This window comes from Danio rerio, chromosome 2, assembly GCF_052040795.2.
Source record: "Danio rerio strain M-AB ecotype USA chromosome 2, GRCz13ab, whole genome shotgun sequence".
Lineage (NCBI taxonomy): Eukaryota > Metazoa > Chordata > Actinopteri > Cypriniformes > Danionidae > Danio > Danio rerio.
Genome location: NC_141022.1, coordinates 59,372,278 through 59,391,370, shown reverse-complemented (window position 1 = coordinate 59,391,370; position 19,093 = coordinate 59,372,278). Strand labels below are relative to the sequence as shown.

The 19,093-nt window shown below is 34.1% G+C and overlaps 1 protein-coding gene and 1 long non-coding RNA gene across 4 annotated transcripts in view; one reads left to right on the top strand and one right to left on the bottom strand.

Moving 5' to 3' along the window:
- The window catches only part of LOC137488289 (uncharacterized), a 98,382-nt gene that overhangs the window by 48,556 nt on the left and 30,733 nt on the right, over positions 1–19,093 (bottom strand). For 2 of the 3 annotated variants that reach the window (XR_015479199.1, XR_015479201.1), the window contains exon 3: positions 7,918–8,128. This is a non-coding gene — a long non-coding RNA (uncharacterized LOC137488289). Of the gene's footprint in view, positions 1–7,917; positions 8,744–10,668; positions 10,825–19,093 lie in introns of those variants that run through there. The other variant, XR_015479200.1, reaches the window with a different exon arrangement.
- On the top strand, positions 423–18,976 carry rx2 (retinal homeobox gene 2). The gene is given in 4 exon segments (NM_131226.2): positions 423–657; positions 7,825–8,219; positions 13,512–13,765; positions 18,379–18,976. Coding segments are annotated over 3 exon segments (984 nt in total). The 5' UTR covers positions 423–657; positions 7,825–7,933; the 3' UTR covers positions 18,823–18,976.

The following is a 19,093-nucleotide window of genomic DNA, read 5'->3' as shown; positions in this document are numbered from 1 at the left end:
TTATTAGAATCGATGAATTCCCCAAGACTTGCAGCAGAAGGCCACAAAGTTAAGCTCATGGCATGCAAAACAGCAATAAAAACTATTTCACAATGCCTTCCACCACAACACCCGACTGTTTGCATTGATCATTTCTGCGCAACACTAAAGGCATTGGGCAGCACAAGAAAAACACATCTTTACACACGGTGTGCCGTCTTTTGTGGAGCGGCGGGATTACAGGACACTTTCAGTAGGCCGCCATTATTATCATTTAAACAAAAGCGTGTTGAAAGGCCGTTGTGTAGAGCTTCATTAGCGCAGGCCTCCCTCTGTGGCGTTTAGCGCAGAAGAGCTGTCAATCATCCTTAAAGGGGGAAGGATTGCAGTCATTAAACCTCTTAAGTGTTTTTCTCCTGCCACCGGCCTCTGCGCGTCAGGACAGTTTTCATGGCTTCATCCTAAAGATCAAGACCTCCATATGCTGCGCCGCCAACGGGATGTTTCCGAGTGCGCCGGAATTTATGACCAGTTTTTTGGGCAATTTTTTTTTTTTTTTTGCACGCAAAGGGCTATTTTAGTGATGAACTGAAAGTGGGTGAGAACGTTTGTGAGCATGCATGGACATTAAACAATAACTTTGAGGGAATCAGAAGAGACAGAAAGTTGGAGGAAACGGTGAGTGAAGTTTGGACTTTATGATATTTTCTTATTATTATTATCATTATTATTAATATATATTTCACAAATACATTTTAAATAGCATTTATTTAGCTTGGAAACAACAAAATTTAAGAAATGTTTAGTAAAGTTTAGTTTTTTTGGTTATTATTATTATTATTTTATTTTATTTTCATTATGCATGCAAAGAAGTATTTTATTGTTGCACTGTAAGTTGGTGAGAACGTTTGTGAGCATGCATGAAAATTAAACAATAACGTTGAGGGAATCAGATGAAACAAAAAGTAGAAGGAAATGGTAAGTAAAGTTTCTTTTTGGTTATTATTATTATTATTAATATTATTAATAATATAGATTTTACTCATACATTTTAAATAACATTTATTTTACTAGGAAACAACAACAAAATTTAAGAAATGGTATGTCAAATTTAGTTTTTTTGGTTATTATTATTATTTTATTATCATTATGCATGCAAAGGGGTATTTTAGCGTTGCATTGAAAGTTGGTGAGAACGTTTATGAGCATGCATGAAAATTAAACAATAACTTTGAGGGAATCAGATGAGAAAAAAAGTAGGAGGAAATGGTGAGTAAAGTTAGTTTTTCTTCTGTTCTGTTTTTATTATTATTATTATTATTGTTGTTGTTATTAAGTTTATTATTATTATTATTATTATTGTTATTACAGATTTTTATAAATGTATTTTAAATATTTTTTTTACTTGAAAACAACAACAAAATTTAAGAATTTGAGTAAAATTTACTTTTTTCAGTTATTAACATTACTAATATTATTACTTTTATTCATATAGATTTTACAAATATATTTTAAATAACATTTATTTTACTAGGAAACAACAACAAAATTTAAGAAATTTTATGTCAAGTTTAGTTTTTTCGGTTATTATTATTATTATTATTATTATTATTATTTAATTTTATTATCATTATGCATGCAAAGGGGTATTTTAGCGTTGCATTGAAAGTTGGTGAGAACATTTATGAGCATGCATGAAAATTAAACAATAACTTTGAGGGAATCAGATGAGAAAAAAAAAGGAGGAAATGGTGAGTAAAGTTAGTTTTTCTTCTGTTCTGTTTTTATTATTATTATTATTATTATTATTGTTGTTGTTATTAAAGATTTTATAAATGCATTTTAAATAGCATTTATTTTACTTAAAAACAACAAAAAATTGTAAAATTTACTTTTTTTCGTTTAATAATATTACTATTATTATTACTTTTATTCATATACATTTTACAAATATATTTTAAATAACATTTATTTTACATGGGAACAACAACAGAATTTAAAAAATGTTGAAAAAGTTTTTTGGGGTTGTTATTATTATTATTATTATTCATGCAAAGGGGTATTTTAGCATTGCATTGATAGTTGGTGAGAACGTTTGTAAGCATGCATGGAAATTAAACAATAACTTTGAGGGAATCAGATGAGACAAAAAGTAGGAAAAAGAGGAAATGGTGAGTAAAGTTTGGGTTTTTTCTGTTATTTAGATTATTATTATTATTATTATTATTAATCATGCATATTTTTATTTACTCCTGTTTGTATATATTTATAACATGTTATATACAGTATTAATTCAGGTAGATTGAACACAATTATCTACTTGTAGAAAGTCTAATATTACATAAAATACTGAATAAAAATACTAGATTTTACAAATATGTTTTAAAAAGCATTACTCTTGCTTAGAAACAACGATAAAATTTAAGAAATGCTGAGTAAAGTTTAGTTTTTTCTGTTATTATTATAATTATTAATAATAATCATAATAATAATTATAATTAATAATATTTTTATTTTATTTTTATTCATTTCTGTTTGTATATTTATGACATGTTACATACAGTATTGATTCAGGTTGATCACACACATTTAAATTATCTACTGGTTGAAAGTCCAATATTGCTTAAAATAATAAGTAAAAATACTGGATTTTACAAATATGTTTTAAATAGTATTTATTTTGACTTAATAATATTTATATTGACTAAATATTAATAATATTTATTTTTGATTAATTTTATGTAAAGTGAAGCTTAGTTTTTTTCTGTTATTATTATAATAATAATTATTATTTTTTTATTACTAATCGTGTATATTTTATTTACATCTATTTGTATATTTGTTACATGTTACATACAGTATTGATTCTGGTCGATTGAACGTAATGAAATGTTTACATAAAATCTGGTTGAAACAACAACAACAACAAAAAAGGAAAAGTTGAGAGGTTTTGTTTTTTCAGTTATTATCATTATTAATAGGCAAAATCATGCATATTTTTATTTATTTCTGTCTGTGTGTTTCCGTTTGACTGCATGAAATTAAATTATCCACTATTTTCTAATATTACTTAAAATAATGAGTAAAAATACTGCAAATTACAAATATGGTTTCAATAACTTTTTTGCTTGGAAATAACATCAAAACCTAGGAAAAAAGTTGAGTAAAGTTTAGTTTTTCCATTATTATTATTATTATTATTATTATTATTATTATTAATACTAATAAGTAAAATCATCAATATTTCTTTATTTACTAATGTGTGTGTTTTTATAGCAACTGTAACATTTTACATATACAGTACTGATTCAGGATGATTGCACAAAATTAAATTCTGGTTGAAAACACTGTTTAAAAGTCTAATATTACATAAAAGAATGAGTAAAAATACTTGACTTTACAAATATGGTTTAATTACATTCTTTTAATTGGAAACAACAACATTAAGAAAAAGGTGAGTGAAGTGTAGTTTCATTTCTGATTTAATCCTTTCTGTGTTCAAATTAAATATAAATATTATTGTGAATACATAACTATGTAAAATGTGTTTAAAATTAATATTAGGCAAGATATGCAAAGTATTCACTTCTGTACACACTTTGTAAAATGGTATATACATTACTGCAGGTTAACTGAATGAAAATGAATTTTCTACAGGGTTGAATGTCTAATATTACTTAAATTTAGTTGTTGTTTCCAAGCAAAATAAATGGCATTTCAAATGTTTTTGTATTCAAATGTTTTTCATTTTAGGTAAAACATGAGTGAAGTGTCATTTAATTTTATATTTATTGCTTTCTGTGTTCAAATAACTATGGCTAATTATTGTGAATACTGACTACACTGGAAGCAATTCTTGCTGCCTTAAATGTTTTAGTTGAATCAAATGAACTTTTCTACTCATCTCAAAATACAGCAATCAAACTGACTTAACATTAAGATAAATGTTGTCCTTAACTACTATGTACTTACATTAAAAAATAAATACAATGTACTTACTGTGTTTATAATGTATTTGAGAGCACTTGTGGTGCTTTTGAGTTGGGATAGAGGTTGAGATATGAACAGGTTTGGTGGTATGGGTAGGTTTGAGGGTGGGTTAAGGTGTAAGGGATGGTCAACAGTGTATTTACAAATGTAATTACAAAAGTTAAATACAGATGTAATTACATGCATGTATTTAATCAAGCATAAGTACACAGTGAATACATGTATTTACACAATAAGTACATTGTAACAAACTTTAATTCCTGTGTAAGTACATATTAGTTAAAGCCACTTAATATAAAGTGGGACCACATTAAATGTTTTATAGAGTTTATAACTTTGTACAGGGTTCAAATACATTTTTGCTATGTAGCCAGGGGGGGTTTGGGTGTTTCGAAAGAATTACCATTACCCCCCAAATCCCCCCAAATAACCCATTGAAGGTTTTAAGAAAATGCACAATATGACATAAGTGAAGTCAACTTTCACTATTGACCGACTGTTGTTAAAAAAATCTAAAACATTTCACAAGTAGCCTAACCTTTATTTTAAATCTTGAACCTTATTCTTGAGAGACAAAATTGACCAACGAAAAGGTTTAAAGCACCAAAAGCAGTCTATTAAAGTTAATTTTAATACCAATTAGGCTGCTTATGAAAATCCAAAATCAAACAAAAGGTTTCAGTGGTAGCTTAAATAATGTGTTGGTGCCCTTTGTGTAAAGGATTCATCAGAATAAACATCAAAATCAGTCCAAGGCACTCAAAAAATCCTTTATTGACATGCCTTTATTGACATGGCTGTTACTTAAAACTGCGGCTACATCAGGTTACCCTGATAAAGTCCAGTGTCATAAACACGTGTAGGCGCAGTTTTAAGAAATAGTCATGTCAGTAAAGGCTTTTAAAAAATTTTTCCACATTTTTTGAGTGCCTTAGACGGACTTTAGCTGTTTATACTAATTAGGCTGTTGTTATTAGATGCATTTAAAAGAGAGGCTAGGAGATATATATATATATTTGTTTATTTATTATAAATATTAAGGAAATATTTTTGGTACATCAAAAATGGAGGATACAATAAGCTAATTCAGCTAAAATAGTGCTTAAAATGACACGTATTGGAGTATTTAAACAGCATAAGTTAATAGAAAATGAGGTGAATAACTGCAAAAAAAGTCCACATTTTGAGAAAAAAGAACCCCCCCTTTCACCAGGCTGGCTACGGGCCTTTTTCCTAACTTTCAAGTTTCATGTATTGTCTCCATAAACATGGTAAATAATAAGAAAAACAATGACATTCAAATTTATTACAGCATATCAAGCATCAATCTATTTTGTTGAGATTTGTTTCTATATCTATGTAAAGTTGATCTTAATAATGTTTACACAGCACTAACAATGTGAGAGCTAGTTTTTGGCCAAGGACAGAATATAAGTAATGATAACTAACCTATATTCAAGTTAGGGCTGTACAATATGTGGTTTCAACAACATTATTGCAATGTGTGCATCCGCAATTGTCACATCGCAGGATATGCAATGTTTGGATTATAGTTTAATATAGAGTTTAATCATAATGGAGTAAAAGCTTATCATCTGCATGCATTTTTAAAGAGACAGTTCACCCCAAAATTACTTATTTCCATTACACCCTTCACTTGTTTCAAATATTTATGAGTTTCTTTTTTTAATGAACACAAAAAGGATATAATTGAATAACTCATGTAGTATTGAAACAAGTGAAGTGGGAGTAAACAGTGAGTACAGTTTAATCTTTGAGTGATCTGTCCCTTTAAGGCTTGTGACTGTGTGAACACTTCCATATTTCAGAGTTTGAAACATCCGGCCACAAGTAAATTTTTGTAACTTTAATAAAGATTAAATAATATACAATGAAGACTATGCAGGGCTGATTATTCAATATCTGTACCTGAATAGTGAATATCTTAAAACTATAATTCACTTTTATCTTTACTATATTTTATATATCTATGCTTGTAATTTATTTGTTATATATTATTTGAGATTCACTCCTCTGCAAAATTCCAATCGAAATAAACCTGTTAAATCATCTGGTGAAATTATATTCACATCACAGAAATACAAAATATGGTAATGTCAGATTTATTTCAATATCGCGCAGCCCTAATTCAACTATACAGATATATGTAAAACTCATTTCCATGCCTTTTCCAAAACTTTGTGGGTTTTTCTGTTTTTCCAAAACTTTTCCAGGCCTTGAAAATGCCATGTCAAAACACCATGACTTTTCCAGGTTTTTCCATGATCGTATGAACCCTGCTTATAGTTTATTTTTTTAAGAAATCCAGTATTTAGTTCGAAGAGTTTGTTCAATGTTAGACTAACGTATCACACTCCTGCGGTTGTGTTTACAATTACAAAAATTTAAATAAACACAATTCATTTTCCGTTTTTGTGCCTATGCAGATGTTCTTGAAACAAAGATAGAAATGTTTTTAGAAATCGGTTTTATAAACTTCATATTTTTAGTTTCTTAGTAACCACCGGTATCATTTCAGTGTCAATGATATACTCTATACTAATAAACTATAATTAATAAACTATAGTTTATTAATATTTTAAATGGTCATTTTTATTTATTTGTTTATGTATTTTTAACTTAGTGTCAGTTATTTTAGGACATTATGGTTAACTAAATATTTTTTTGGCATGGAGCTGAACTGAAACATTTTATTATGTAATTTTCTTGTTCAGTGTTATACCTGTTACCTTTCATTTGATTTCGTGCTTGCAATATTCAGAGAAAGAGGACAAATATGAGGATGAGATCAAAGTTCTGACTGATAAACTGAAAAATCTGTTTTTCCAAAACTTTTCCAGGCCTGGAAAATGCCATGTCAAAATTCCATGACTTTTCCATGACTGTATGAACCTTGTTTTTAGTGTTATTATTATGATTAGGCAAAGAGATGCAAAGTATTTACTGCTGTTTGCATATTTATAACATTACACGAGTTGATTATGTTCTGGCTGAAAGTCTAATACTACTTCAGTAAAAAAGTAAACTATGAGTGAAACTTTTGGAGTGATTGAGACGAGACCTAAAATGTAATGAAAATGTGAGTGAAGTTCTCAAATTGAAATGAAGCAGGCTCAAATTAAGTAAGCAGCTGTTTGTATTGTATATTTGCAGCCTTTTGGGTTCTTTTCGCACATATTACTTACTATTTTCTTTCTATTTTCTTACTATTTTCTTACTATTACTTACTATTTTCTTTCTATTTTCTTTCTATTGAAGTAATAGCTGACTTATCACATTTTAAATAGGAAAAACCTTGACATATTTAATAATATTTATTTTGCCATCTGAGTAATTCAGGTGCTCCGGTTTCCCCCACAGTCCAAACACATGCGCTATTGGCGAATTGGATGAACTAAACTGGCCGTAGTATGAGTGTGTGTGTGTGTGAGACAGTGTATGGTGGTTTCCCAGTACTGGGTTGTAGCTGGAAGAGTATCCGCTATGTAAAACATATGCTGGAATAGTTGGCGGTTCATTGCGCTGTGGAATAAGGGACTAAGCTGAAGCAAAATGAATGATTTATAACTAAATATAATCCATATTTCACTGCTATTAAAAATAGACAGATATTTTTAAACATGGTCTGGGGAAATTATGAATGGTAAAATATATTGCCGACATAAAGCCAGCAGTTTTGATAACAGTTTAAACTCAAAATCGACAAGACTGACTGGATGGTAGAAATAAGTCCAGACTTTATAAACACACAAGTATTATTAAGTAATCCACACTTGAGCCCATACTTTTGACCTCTTCACCGTCTTATTAACCCTTTGCTCTCTCCCTGAACAGCCCTCTGAAAGGGAATCTCAGGCACAAACCAGAACCTGATTCTCTTCTGGATTTGCACCCTTTCATTGACCCTGTTTCCTGGAAGAGACTTACTGTAAGAGCAGATTGGATGCATCTGTCACCAGATACCATGAACATGGTGGACGATGGCTGCCTCTCCACAGAAAGCTACCACGACCTGGGCAAAGGTGGCGTTTCAGGCATCAGCGGCCGCGTCCACAGCATCGACGTCATTCTGGGCTTCAGTAAAGACCAGGATCCTCTGCTGGAGCCCATCGGGACGCATAAAGTGGACGAAGACCAGCTGGAAGAACAGGAGAAACAAGTGAATGCTGATCCATACAGTCACCTGCAGATCCCAGACCAGACCCAGCAGCAGCAATCGGTGTACCATGGTGAGAAACATGGCTTTATTGTGACATGTACATACATATATATACACACACAAACACATATATACACATAGACATACAGTTAAATTCTAAATTATTCGCCGTCCTGTGAATTTGTGTGAAGTATTTCTCAAATGATGTTTAGCAGAATTTTTCACAGTATTTCCTATAAGATTTTTTTTTTCTGGAGTAAGTTTTATTTGTCTTATTACAGCCAGAATAAACAGAGTTTTTAATTTTCATAGTGATGAAGCCAATTATGATATGGGGATGGTTTGGAGGCATGTTGAACTGAGGCCAGTGGGCAGATTTGGCCAGGATGCCGGGGTTCACTGAGCAGTATAGAGTCCCCTTCACTATACTGGGGCATTAGGACTCACAAAGACCACAGATTGGGCGCCCCCTGCTGGCCTCACTGAAAACACTTCTAGCAGCAACTTAGCTTTCCCATGTGGTCTCCCATCCAGGTTCTGACCGGGCGCAACCCTGATAACTTCAGTGGGCGACCATGTGAGAGTTGCAGAGAGCTGGAGGCCAACAAGAGAAAAGCCTATTTATGACTTTACAAAACAGAGCAGTAAATAAACCTGCAGACATCAGTGGCACTGCAGATGCCGTATGAAGTTACAAATACGATTAATCATTTGACTATTCTAGTAAAAATTGTAAAACTATTAAATAATATTACAATTTAAAACAACTGAAGATATAACTGAATGTAAGTATATGTGTATGTGTGTGTGTGTATAAATATATATATATATATATATATATATATATATATATATATATATATATATATATATATATATATAGGCAGCATGGTAGCGCAGTGGGTAGCACAATCGCCTCACAGCAAGAAGGTTGCTATATCGAGGCCCGGGTGGGTCGGTTGGCATTTCTGTGTGGTGTTGGCATGTTCTCCCCTTGTTCCTTGCTTATACACACACACACACACACACACAGATCTTTATTTATATGTATAAATGATAAATGTATACTGTACACACAAACTAATCTGGGTGCGACTAATTGTTTGACTACTCTAGAAAAAAATTTTTAACAGTAAAATAATTTTACAAAATAAAATAACTAAAGTTATTATTGTATGCAATTTAAAATGTAATATATTACTGTGATTTAAATCTAAATATGTTGTATTATAAAGTTTGTATTTTCATATGTTAATTTACAAATATACACAGTACATACATAAACATTATTTTGCACGCAATTAATCATTTGAATGTTAAATATGTGAAATATTATAATTTAAAATAACTGAAGTTATTACTGAATGTAGATTAAAGTGCAATTTACTCCTTTGACTTAAATCAGTACTTTGCATTTTTATATAGATATAAGCACACATGCACACATAAGCATTACTTTGGATTAATCATTTAACTCGGTAAAAAACAGCTGAAATATAAGTACACTTTTTAACGGAAGTTATTTTTCAATGCAGTTTAAATCCCCATTTATTCCAGTGATTTCAACAGGAATATTTTTTATGATATAATTTCTATTTTATATTTGTTTCTTTATAAATCTACACTATACACACATGAACATTATTCTGGACGTGATTAACTGTTTGACAAAAAGCACAAATTGTAAAACTACAAAAGTATTATTACAATATAAATGTCGCTGGTTCCTCCTTGATTGGGTCAGTTGGCGTTTTTGTGTGGAGTTTGCATGTTCTCCTCTTGTTGGCGTGGGTTCCTCCAGGTGCTCTGGTTTCCCCCACAAGTCCAAAGACATGTGGTACAGGTGAATTGTATAGGCTGAATTGGCTGTACTGTATGTGTGTGAATCTGATTAAATGGGTGTTTCCCAGTTATTAGCTTCACCTGGAAGGCCATTCGCTGCGTAAAACACATGCTGGATAAATTACTGATTTATTCCGCTGTGGCAACCGCAGATTAATAAAGGGATTAAGCCGAAAAGAAAATAAATGAATGAATGAATGCTTATCATTCAATGCTATTTAAAATGTAATTAATTCCTGTGATTTAAAGCTGAATATGTTTATTATATACAATAAATATATATCCATTCATATGTAGATATAATAAACCTACACCGTACACACAAACTTCATTTTGGATGTGATTAATCATAACAATATAAAAATGTCATGATAAAAACTGATGAAATATGTATGAAAGTTGTGTACGGCACGATGTTTAACACTTGAACTAACGATCTGATTCTAATCCTGCCGAACTTAATTAGATTCAACCTGGATCTGCCCCACCTCAACATGTGGCTCGCTTTGCTCTTAGCGGTTTCTTCGAAATGAAAATCTGCGCTGTTGTCAGGGCGGTTGGCCAAAAACGCTGCAGTGTTGAGTGAAGCTCTAAGCAGTTGGATTAGCAGTCTTGGCCACATGAGGTCTGCAGGTTTAACCAGTGACATCTGCGTGCTGGATTACTGGAGGACTTACTTGTGATGGAACTCCCAAATCTCTTATTTGCAAGGTATTACAAATCCGAAAGGCTAACATCGAACTCCAATGTACACTTTTAATAAGGCATAAACGTTGTATTGAGTCTTGTAAATGAAGTCTGAGTGAACCGGAAGTTGCTGAGACTTTTATTTCGGTTTGTTGATGTAGTTCTCACTGAATCTGAATATTGAATAGGAGGCGGGGCTTTCTTTATTGCAGTAATCTCTCATAGAAATGGTAAGAGAGGCATGGATAAAAAATATTGTGGCTTTGATTGAAGATTACCATGATTACCACAGTTTGTTTCAGTGGATTAATTTGCATTTACAGTTCACTTAAAAAAATAATAATGTGGGCTAGCAAAATACACAATGATTTCACATGGACTTTGAAAGTGATAAGATGCACAATTTTTACACTATTGTGCCCATTTTTACCAAGTCCCTAGAGAGTGTGTGTGAGATGTTCCAGCTCAAAACATTACACAAATGTTTTGTATCTCTTTAAAACTTACCCTTTTAGGCTTTTGACACAAATTGGGCCATTTTGGTGACTGTCGCTTTAAATTCAAATGAGATTGTGCTCGTTTCAAAAGGGGCGGAGCTAAAAGGTCTGTGTATCGGCATAGTGCGGATTCAAAGTCAAGACTTACGTCCTATGCTAATGAGGGAGAGATGGACACCAGTGGGCGGGGCTTTCCCCCTCTGATGACACGTAAAAAGTGAGAATGTCAATCAAAGTGTTTCTGCAGACTGTTTTAATCAAGTGTGATTATATAAAAAATATAATTCAAACATTTTACCATAAGAAGCTGCTTATATTCATACACTGCTGACACACAACTGTGTTTAAACCCTTTATAAAACTGTTTTGAAGTGATGATAGGTCACCTTTTATGTCCTGGAAACACCTCACTGTTCACTTCACTGTGATCCTAAACTATTTTATGTACACCAAATGGTTCTCTCTCTCTGTTAACACATTTGTCTAAATTTGTGTTAGGGATCATTTCTCATTTGCCAAGGTAATCTATTGATTTTACAGGTGTGAAATATCAAGATGCTGATTAGAGTTATGTCCGTAAAGATGACACCAAATGTCATAGAACTTAATAAATATGCTTTTATTGGTGTCCTTTACCTTTCTCATAATGATTAACTAACTATGTAACAATTAGACAGCATGATTATTGCACAGGTGCGCCTTAGGCTGGCCACAACGAGCCAAAACACCCAATTGGCAATTATCTTGCAACGCTGCACAACTGTGACCAACTTCTTGGCAACACGCTAGCAACAACCTAATGTCCTTTATTTAATCCTCACGACGCTGTCAGCTGTGCAAGCAGCAGCTTTATGTAACATTAAACACAGCTCATGAAAAGACCATTATTGCTATTAAGATGACATGCAAATAATAAGTTATATATCAATATAAATGTGGGGCGGGGCGATGGATCACGATGCCACCTCAGCATCGCGATGTTGGTCGGCCATCGGCGGTGGTATCGTCTATCGGCCCAACCCTAATGTCAATGTCAATTTTATTTATCTAGCACTATTAAACACAACCAGAGGTTGACCAATGTGCTGAACAGTACAAATCAAAGCAGAGAAAAAACATTATATATATATATATATATATATATATATATATATATATATATATATATATATATATATATATATATATATATATATATATATATATACACACATACATATATACATACATATAATCACTCACACAGTTAATATGAGTTAATAAAGTGGCTAGTGTAGGTGTCTGTCTAACCCGCCAGAGCTGAAATCTACCTGCATTTGGTGGGTTGGCGGGTGTTAATGTAAAGCCCTGTATATATATATATATATATATATATATATACATATATATATATATATATATATACATATATATATATATATATATATATACATATATATATATATATATATATATATATACATATATATATATATATATATATATATATATATATATATATATATATATATATATACATACACACACACACACATATATACTTATTGAATATATATATATACATATATGTATGTATATATATATATATATATATATATATATATATATATATATATATATATATATACATATACATATATATATATATATATATATATATATATATATATATTTATATATATATACATATACATACATATATATATATATATATATATATATATATATATATATATATATATATATATACATATACATACATACATATATATATATATATATATATATATATATATATATATATATATATATATATATATATATATATATATATATATATATATATATATATATAAATTGTAGCTAAAACAAACTATTTTTTACTGATAAAATGCCAAATCAAAGAGGTAAGTTTTCAACCTAGATTTAAAAACTGACAGGGATGAAATAGATCTAATACAGAGAGGCAGAGCATTCAACAACCTAAGACCAGCTACTGCGAAGGCACGATCACCTCTGCATTTCAGTCTTGACTTAGGGATGCATAACAGTCTCTGGTTAGATGACCGAAAAGACCGACCAGACTGATGATCAATCAACATGTCTGACAGACAACTGTTACACTAGTAACTTGCTACTTTCTATGAATATAGTAGCAACAACCTTGAATCTGTGCTTTAGTAACCAGCCAAAAATCCTACAACACCCTAGCAACCAACCAGAATGGACTGAATAATTAAAATAAAACTCATCAGCATCATATTATTTCTTGAACATTACAAAAGTACCTGAAAAAAAATCTACATCTGTTTATAACCGGCGCTCCTGTTTTGTAGACACCGGACTTTTCTCCACGGACAAATGCGATGCAGATTTGGGAGACCCGCGGAGCAACGTGGAGAGCGACAGCCGTTCCCCTGACATCCCAGATGAGGATCAGCCGAAAAAAAAGCACAGACGCAACAGAACCACCTTCACCACCTATCAGCTACACGAGCTGGAGCGCGCCTTCGAGAAATCCCACTACCCGGACGTGTACAGTCGAGAAGAGCTGGCCATGAAAGTCAACCTGCCTGAAGTTCGAGTTCAGGTGAGCGCCGGGACACTTAATGGAATTAAAGAGAGCGTGGAGGCGCGGCGATCAATGTAATGGAATAATTTCATTACAACTCTGACATCGGGGTTATTTGTAATGGACTTAGATTGATAGGGCATTACAAGGCGATGTTTAACAAGGGGTACTGATTCAATGAAGAGAATCCTGTTCAATACATGAGACAAAGCTTTGTTAAATAGTGTTGGTACAATATATTTTTAGATTACTTAAATTTTAAGCCCCTCTTATTCTTTTAAAAAGCAAAAGAGAAAATACCATACATTCACGTTAATTTTTAACACATTTCATTAATTTTTATTTTAAAAGTTACTTAACATTATAATATACAGTTTAAGTCAAAATTATTAGCCCTGCTTTTTCAAATATTTCCCAAATGATGATTAAGAGAGCAAGGATTTTTTTCACAGTATTTCCCATAATATTTTTTCTTCTGAAGAAGGTCTTATTTGTTTTATTTCAGCAAGAATAAGAGCAATTTTTAATTTTTCAAAACCATTTTAAGGTCAATATTATTAGCCTACTTATACAATATATGTTTTGGATTGTCTACAAAACAAAAACTGTTATGCAATGACTTGCCTTATTACCCTAACTTTACCCTAGTTAACCTAGTTTAGCCTTTAAATGTCACTTTAAGCTGAATACTAGTGTCTACTAAAATATCTTGTCAAATATTATGTGCTATATAAGTGAAGTTTAATCATAAACTAATTTCGAGAGGATCACTTGCTTATGATTTATCACAGCCGGTTTCGCATTTGCTAATCACTATCTTCCAATCATAGGAGCCCTAAGCTACTATAAATAGCCACAGTTTTCAGTTCACTTTATCTTCGTTTGGAAGAAACCCCCCTCCTCCCCTATCCTCTTCCTTTGCCTCTGACTGGGCGGCACGGCGGCCCAGTGGTTAGCACTGTGAGCCCCACAGCAAGAACACTGCCAGCCCTGGTTCCACAGGACCGGTGGGTGTTTCTGTGAGGAGTTTGTATGTTCTCCCCCTGTCCGTGTGGGTTTTCCCCGGGTTCTCCGGTTTCCTCCAACCATCCAAAGACATTCAACATACATAACAACCAAGTTTTTGTTTAACCCCTTGTTTTCCCTATACCGCAGCAGGGGAGTTCTGAGATCCACCGAGCTCAGGCTCCCCTTTCGATCTGCCAACGGGAGGAAGCCCCGGGCTCGAGGAGCCCTTGAGCTCAGGGCTCTCTCCTGGGACAGCATGCCAAACAAGCTTTTATAAATCATCAGCTAAGTGTGAACTCTTGAAACTATAATGTATTAACTATAAACTATTACGTTTAGAAATTCATTCATTCATTCATTTTCTTTTCGGTTCAGACATTAATCTGCGGTCGCCACAGCAGAGTTAAGTGCCAATTTATCCAGCATATATTTTACGCAGCGGATGCCCTTCCAGCTGCAACCCATCTCTGGGAAACATCCAGACACACTCATTCACACTCATACACTACGGACAAGCAGACCCTAGTTGTTTACATAGATTTATTTTCAACGTAGCTTAAAAAAAAAAAAACTTTAAAGACTGTAATAATATTAGTTCTAAACATAGTTTTGCTAAACGTTTATAGAGATGTATTGTTAAATCGATTGGGTGGCTTTACATAAACAAAAGAAAATTAAGGCCGGTATGAATGTGTTTAAACAAGCTTGCTGTAAAAATTGTGAACGAAATGTGAACAAACTCAAGTGATAATAGAAAGTCCAACATTCTCAAATTTTCGTGCTGCTCTCCTGACAAAAAATGCTCACTGCACACACACAGCTTTGCTGTATCGGCCCTGACAGGATTGCGGTGAAAAACATGCAACAAACCCCGTGGATCATGGAAACAAACACATATGACCCTTCATGAATGCTAAATACTGTGTGCAGTGGGTCCGTGGATGCAGTCTCACCCAGCCATCAACAGAGTCTAACAGCTTGGCACTGGCAGGTCTGTCTGTGTCTTGCCTTTGGAAAGCATAAGCAGTCATGAATAATTAAGCTAGCTCTTCTCATAGGATAAGAAAACTCTGCTATGAATATTAATGAGAAACCGACGCATCATCTTTGCACTTGCAGTTTTGCGATACGTCGCCGATTTTGATCCGCCCCCAAAATCATTTTAAACCCGGAAGCTGAAATTAGCTGACAAAAGCTCAAAATTATTCAGTTTTCCCACAATTAAAACTGACAGGTGCAAACATTCTCTTAACTGATGCTCAACACACACACACATCTGTTAAAGGGCCATGACACTCCCCACTTTCGGTTCAGGTCTACCTCGTATTTTTTTAAGAGATGCAACATAATGGGCGTGGAGCTCCGCACACAAAAGGCAGGGGGGGGTGTGGCCAGCAGGGGAGAAGGAAGGGAGCGAACAACTGTTGTCAGTCGACTCACAAAACGAGACAAACTGTGAGGAGAGCCATGATCTTATAGTTTACAAAGGTAAAATGCAAAGAAATAAACAGAAATTTAAAGTCCTGCGACATTTGTTATTCGTAATTTCATATACAGATTACCACAATTTATATAAATATAAAGACAATCGTGTTCATATAAACACTATAAATGAGGACTTCTCCCTTAATCCCCGGGTCTGAATGCAGACTCAGTGCAGCAGGTCTCCAGCCCAGCCTATTTCAACCATTCTGGAGGAATCTGGAGGATTTAGGTGAACTTAGGTGCACTGCGATGTGTCAAAATTTAGTCACACCCACCAATTATAAGCACCATTACTCAAGTTTTATACAAACAGATTTATTGCATTTGAAATCAAAAGTAATCAAACTAACAAGCTAAAAAATATATTGCAAGCGTGAGGAAAATGTCTCAACAAAATCCCGTTATCTCAAGAAAATCTATTTTTATAACAGAACTGAGTGACCAAAGCCTACACGGAGTGCTCACTGGCCCTGCACACACTGCTTGAATGAATCTGTTAACGGTATAACTCTGCTGTTCTCACAAGTGCTGTCTGTTACTGCACTGATGCATTTGACATATACTGTGCCTTATTATATGCATAACGTTACGTCATGTTAATAGCCATACCGGTCTTCATGAGTAGCGATTTTAGTTTACTCAGTGTAAGCCCGTTTGCGATGGTGTACGTGGTGTTACATTTTACGCCCTTGCATGGCGGAGAGCATCTGGCGATTATATGAAGGATTAAACAGAAGCTCTCGTGCTAGATGTGGCAAACAGTTACCTGAAAACTCCATCCCACAGACTTTTCATAGCGGACTTGAAGCCAACTTAAGTCTTTTATCCACTCTTCGAAAAGTGTAGATGGTGGATTAACATTCAGCACATGGTCACTAGTAAGATGTGTCATTATTTGTAACTTTAGATGTCATGGTTTCTAAAACAAAATCTGTCAGTGTTATCTTCATTCTCATCTTCAGCGCTTTACAATTTTTCATGGTAGTAACTCTCTCTGTCATCCCAAGCCAGAAGGCACTGGCTGAGTGATTGACAGCTGATATTTCAGTGCTAGAGCAGTGGTGGGCCAATAAGAAGAGCGTGAAGGCGGGGCAATCATTACGGAACTGGCTTTGTTTACTGCAGCAAGTTGACATGACAACTCTTTTAAACCATTCCTGAGCGCTGCGTTTCGCGTTTCAGTTGCAGACAAAGAGCTTAGAGAGGCATTCTGCGTAAATATCTCCCAAATCCGCGCATGTGGTGAATATTTTGCAGTAAAAACTGGTCGCACACAACAATTTTAAGCACTCGCACACATGCTCCCAAATATATTTTAAGGTCGCATAAATAAAATTTCGGGCGCATATGCGACCAAAATGATCGCAATTTCGAGCCCTGCTAAATGTAAACAAACTCCTGATAAAAGACAACGTCCGCCATTCTCCAATTCTCGTACTGCTCTCCTGACAAAAATGCTCGCTGGACACAAACATCTTTGCTGTATCGGCACTGACAGGATCGCTGGGAAAAACATGCAACTAACTCTGTGGATCATGGAAACAAACACATATGACCCTTCATGAATATTAAATACTGTGTGCTGTCACAGTAGCAGGCTCTTCTTATAGGATAAGAAAACTCCGCTATGAATATTAATAATCCCAGAGATGGGTTGCGGCTGGAAGGGCATCCGCTGCGGAAAAACTAGCTGGATACGTTGGTGGTTCATTCCGCTGTGGCGACCCCGAATTAATAAAGGGACTAATCAGACAAGAAAATGAATGAATGAATGAATATTAATGAGAAACCGACGACTTTGCACTTGCAGTTTTGTGCTACGTCGCCGATTTTGATCCACCTCAGAAATAATTTTAAACCCGGAAGCTGAAATTAGCTGACAAAAGCTCAAAATTATCCAGTTTTTCTCACAATTAAAGCTGACAGGTGCTAACATTGTCTTAACTGATGCTCAACACACACACAAATCTGTTAAAATCTAAAAAAAAAAAGTACTTAAGTGTTTTCTGAACCTTTAAGACCCCGCAGACACCCTACAGTAGATTGCTTGCAATTAATCTTAGCCCAGCACAAATATAACTAAAGTAGTGAATAAATAAATATGATTTTAACACAGTATCTCCACTTTCGTCATACAGGTGTGGTTTCAGAATCGGCGCGCAAAATGGCGAAGGCAAGAAAAAATGGACACGGGCACCATGAAGCTCCACGACTCACCCATACGGTCCTTCAACCGACCACCAATGGCACCAAATGTGGGTCCTATGTCTAACTCTCTCCCGCTGGACCCCTGGCTGTCCTCGCCACTGTCCAGTGCCACACCAATGCACAGCATCCCGGGGTTTATGGGTCCTGGACAGAGCCTCCAGCCCACCTATACTGCTCACCCTGGCTTTCTCAACACGTCTCCAGGCATGATGCAGAATATGCAGCCAATGCCACCACCGCCCTACCAATGCCAACCGGTGTTTAATGACAAATACCCGCTGGAAGACGTCGACCGCAGTTCTAGTATCGCAGCTTTGAGGATGAAGGCCAAGGAGCACATTCAGTCGATGGATAAAACCTGGCAACCCATGTAAAAATGGAGAACATTATTCAATGTTTTATTGGGATCTCATAAAAATGAGTGGATAGACATTACTGTAAAAAATGCTTGGTTGTTTTAGGGACTTTAAGGATGAAGGCCAAGGAGTGCATTCAGTCCATGGATAAGACCTGGCTACCCATGTAAAATAAACATGGGTAAACAATTCGATGTATTTAGAATCTCATAGAAATGACCGGAATGACATTACACTGCAAAAAAAGCTGGGCTGTTTTAAAGACTTTGAAAATGAAAGCCAAGGAGCA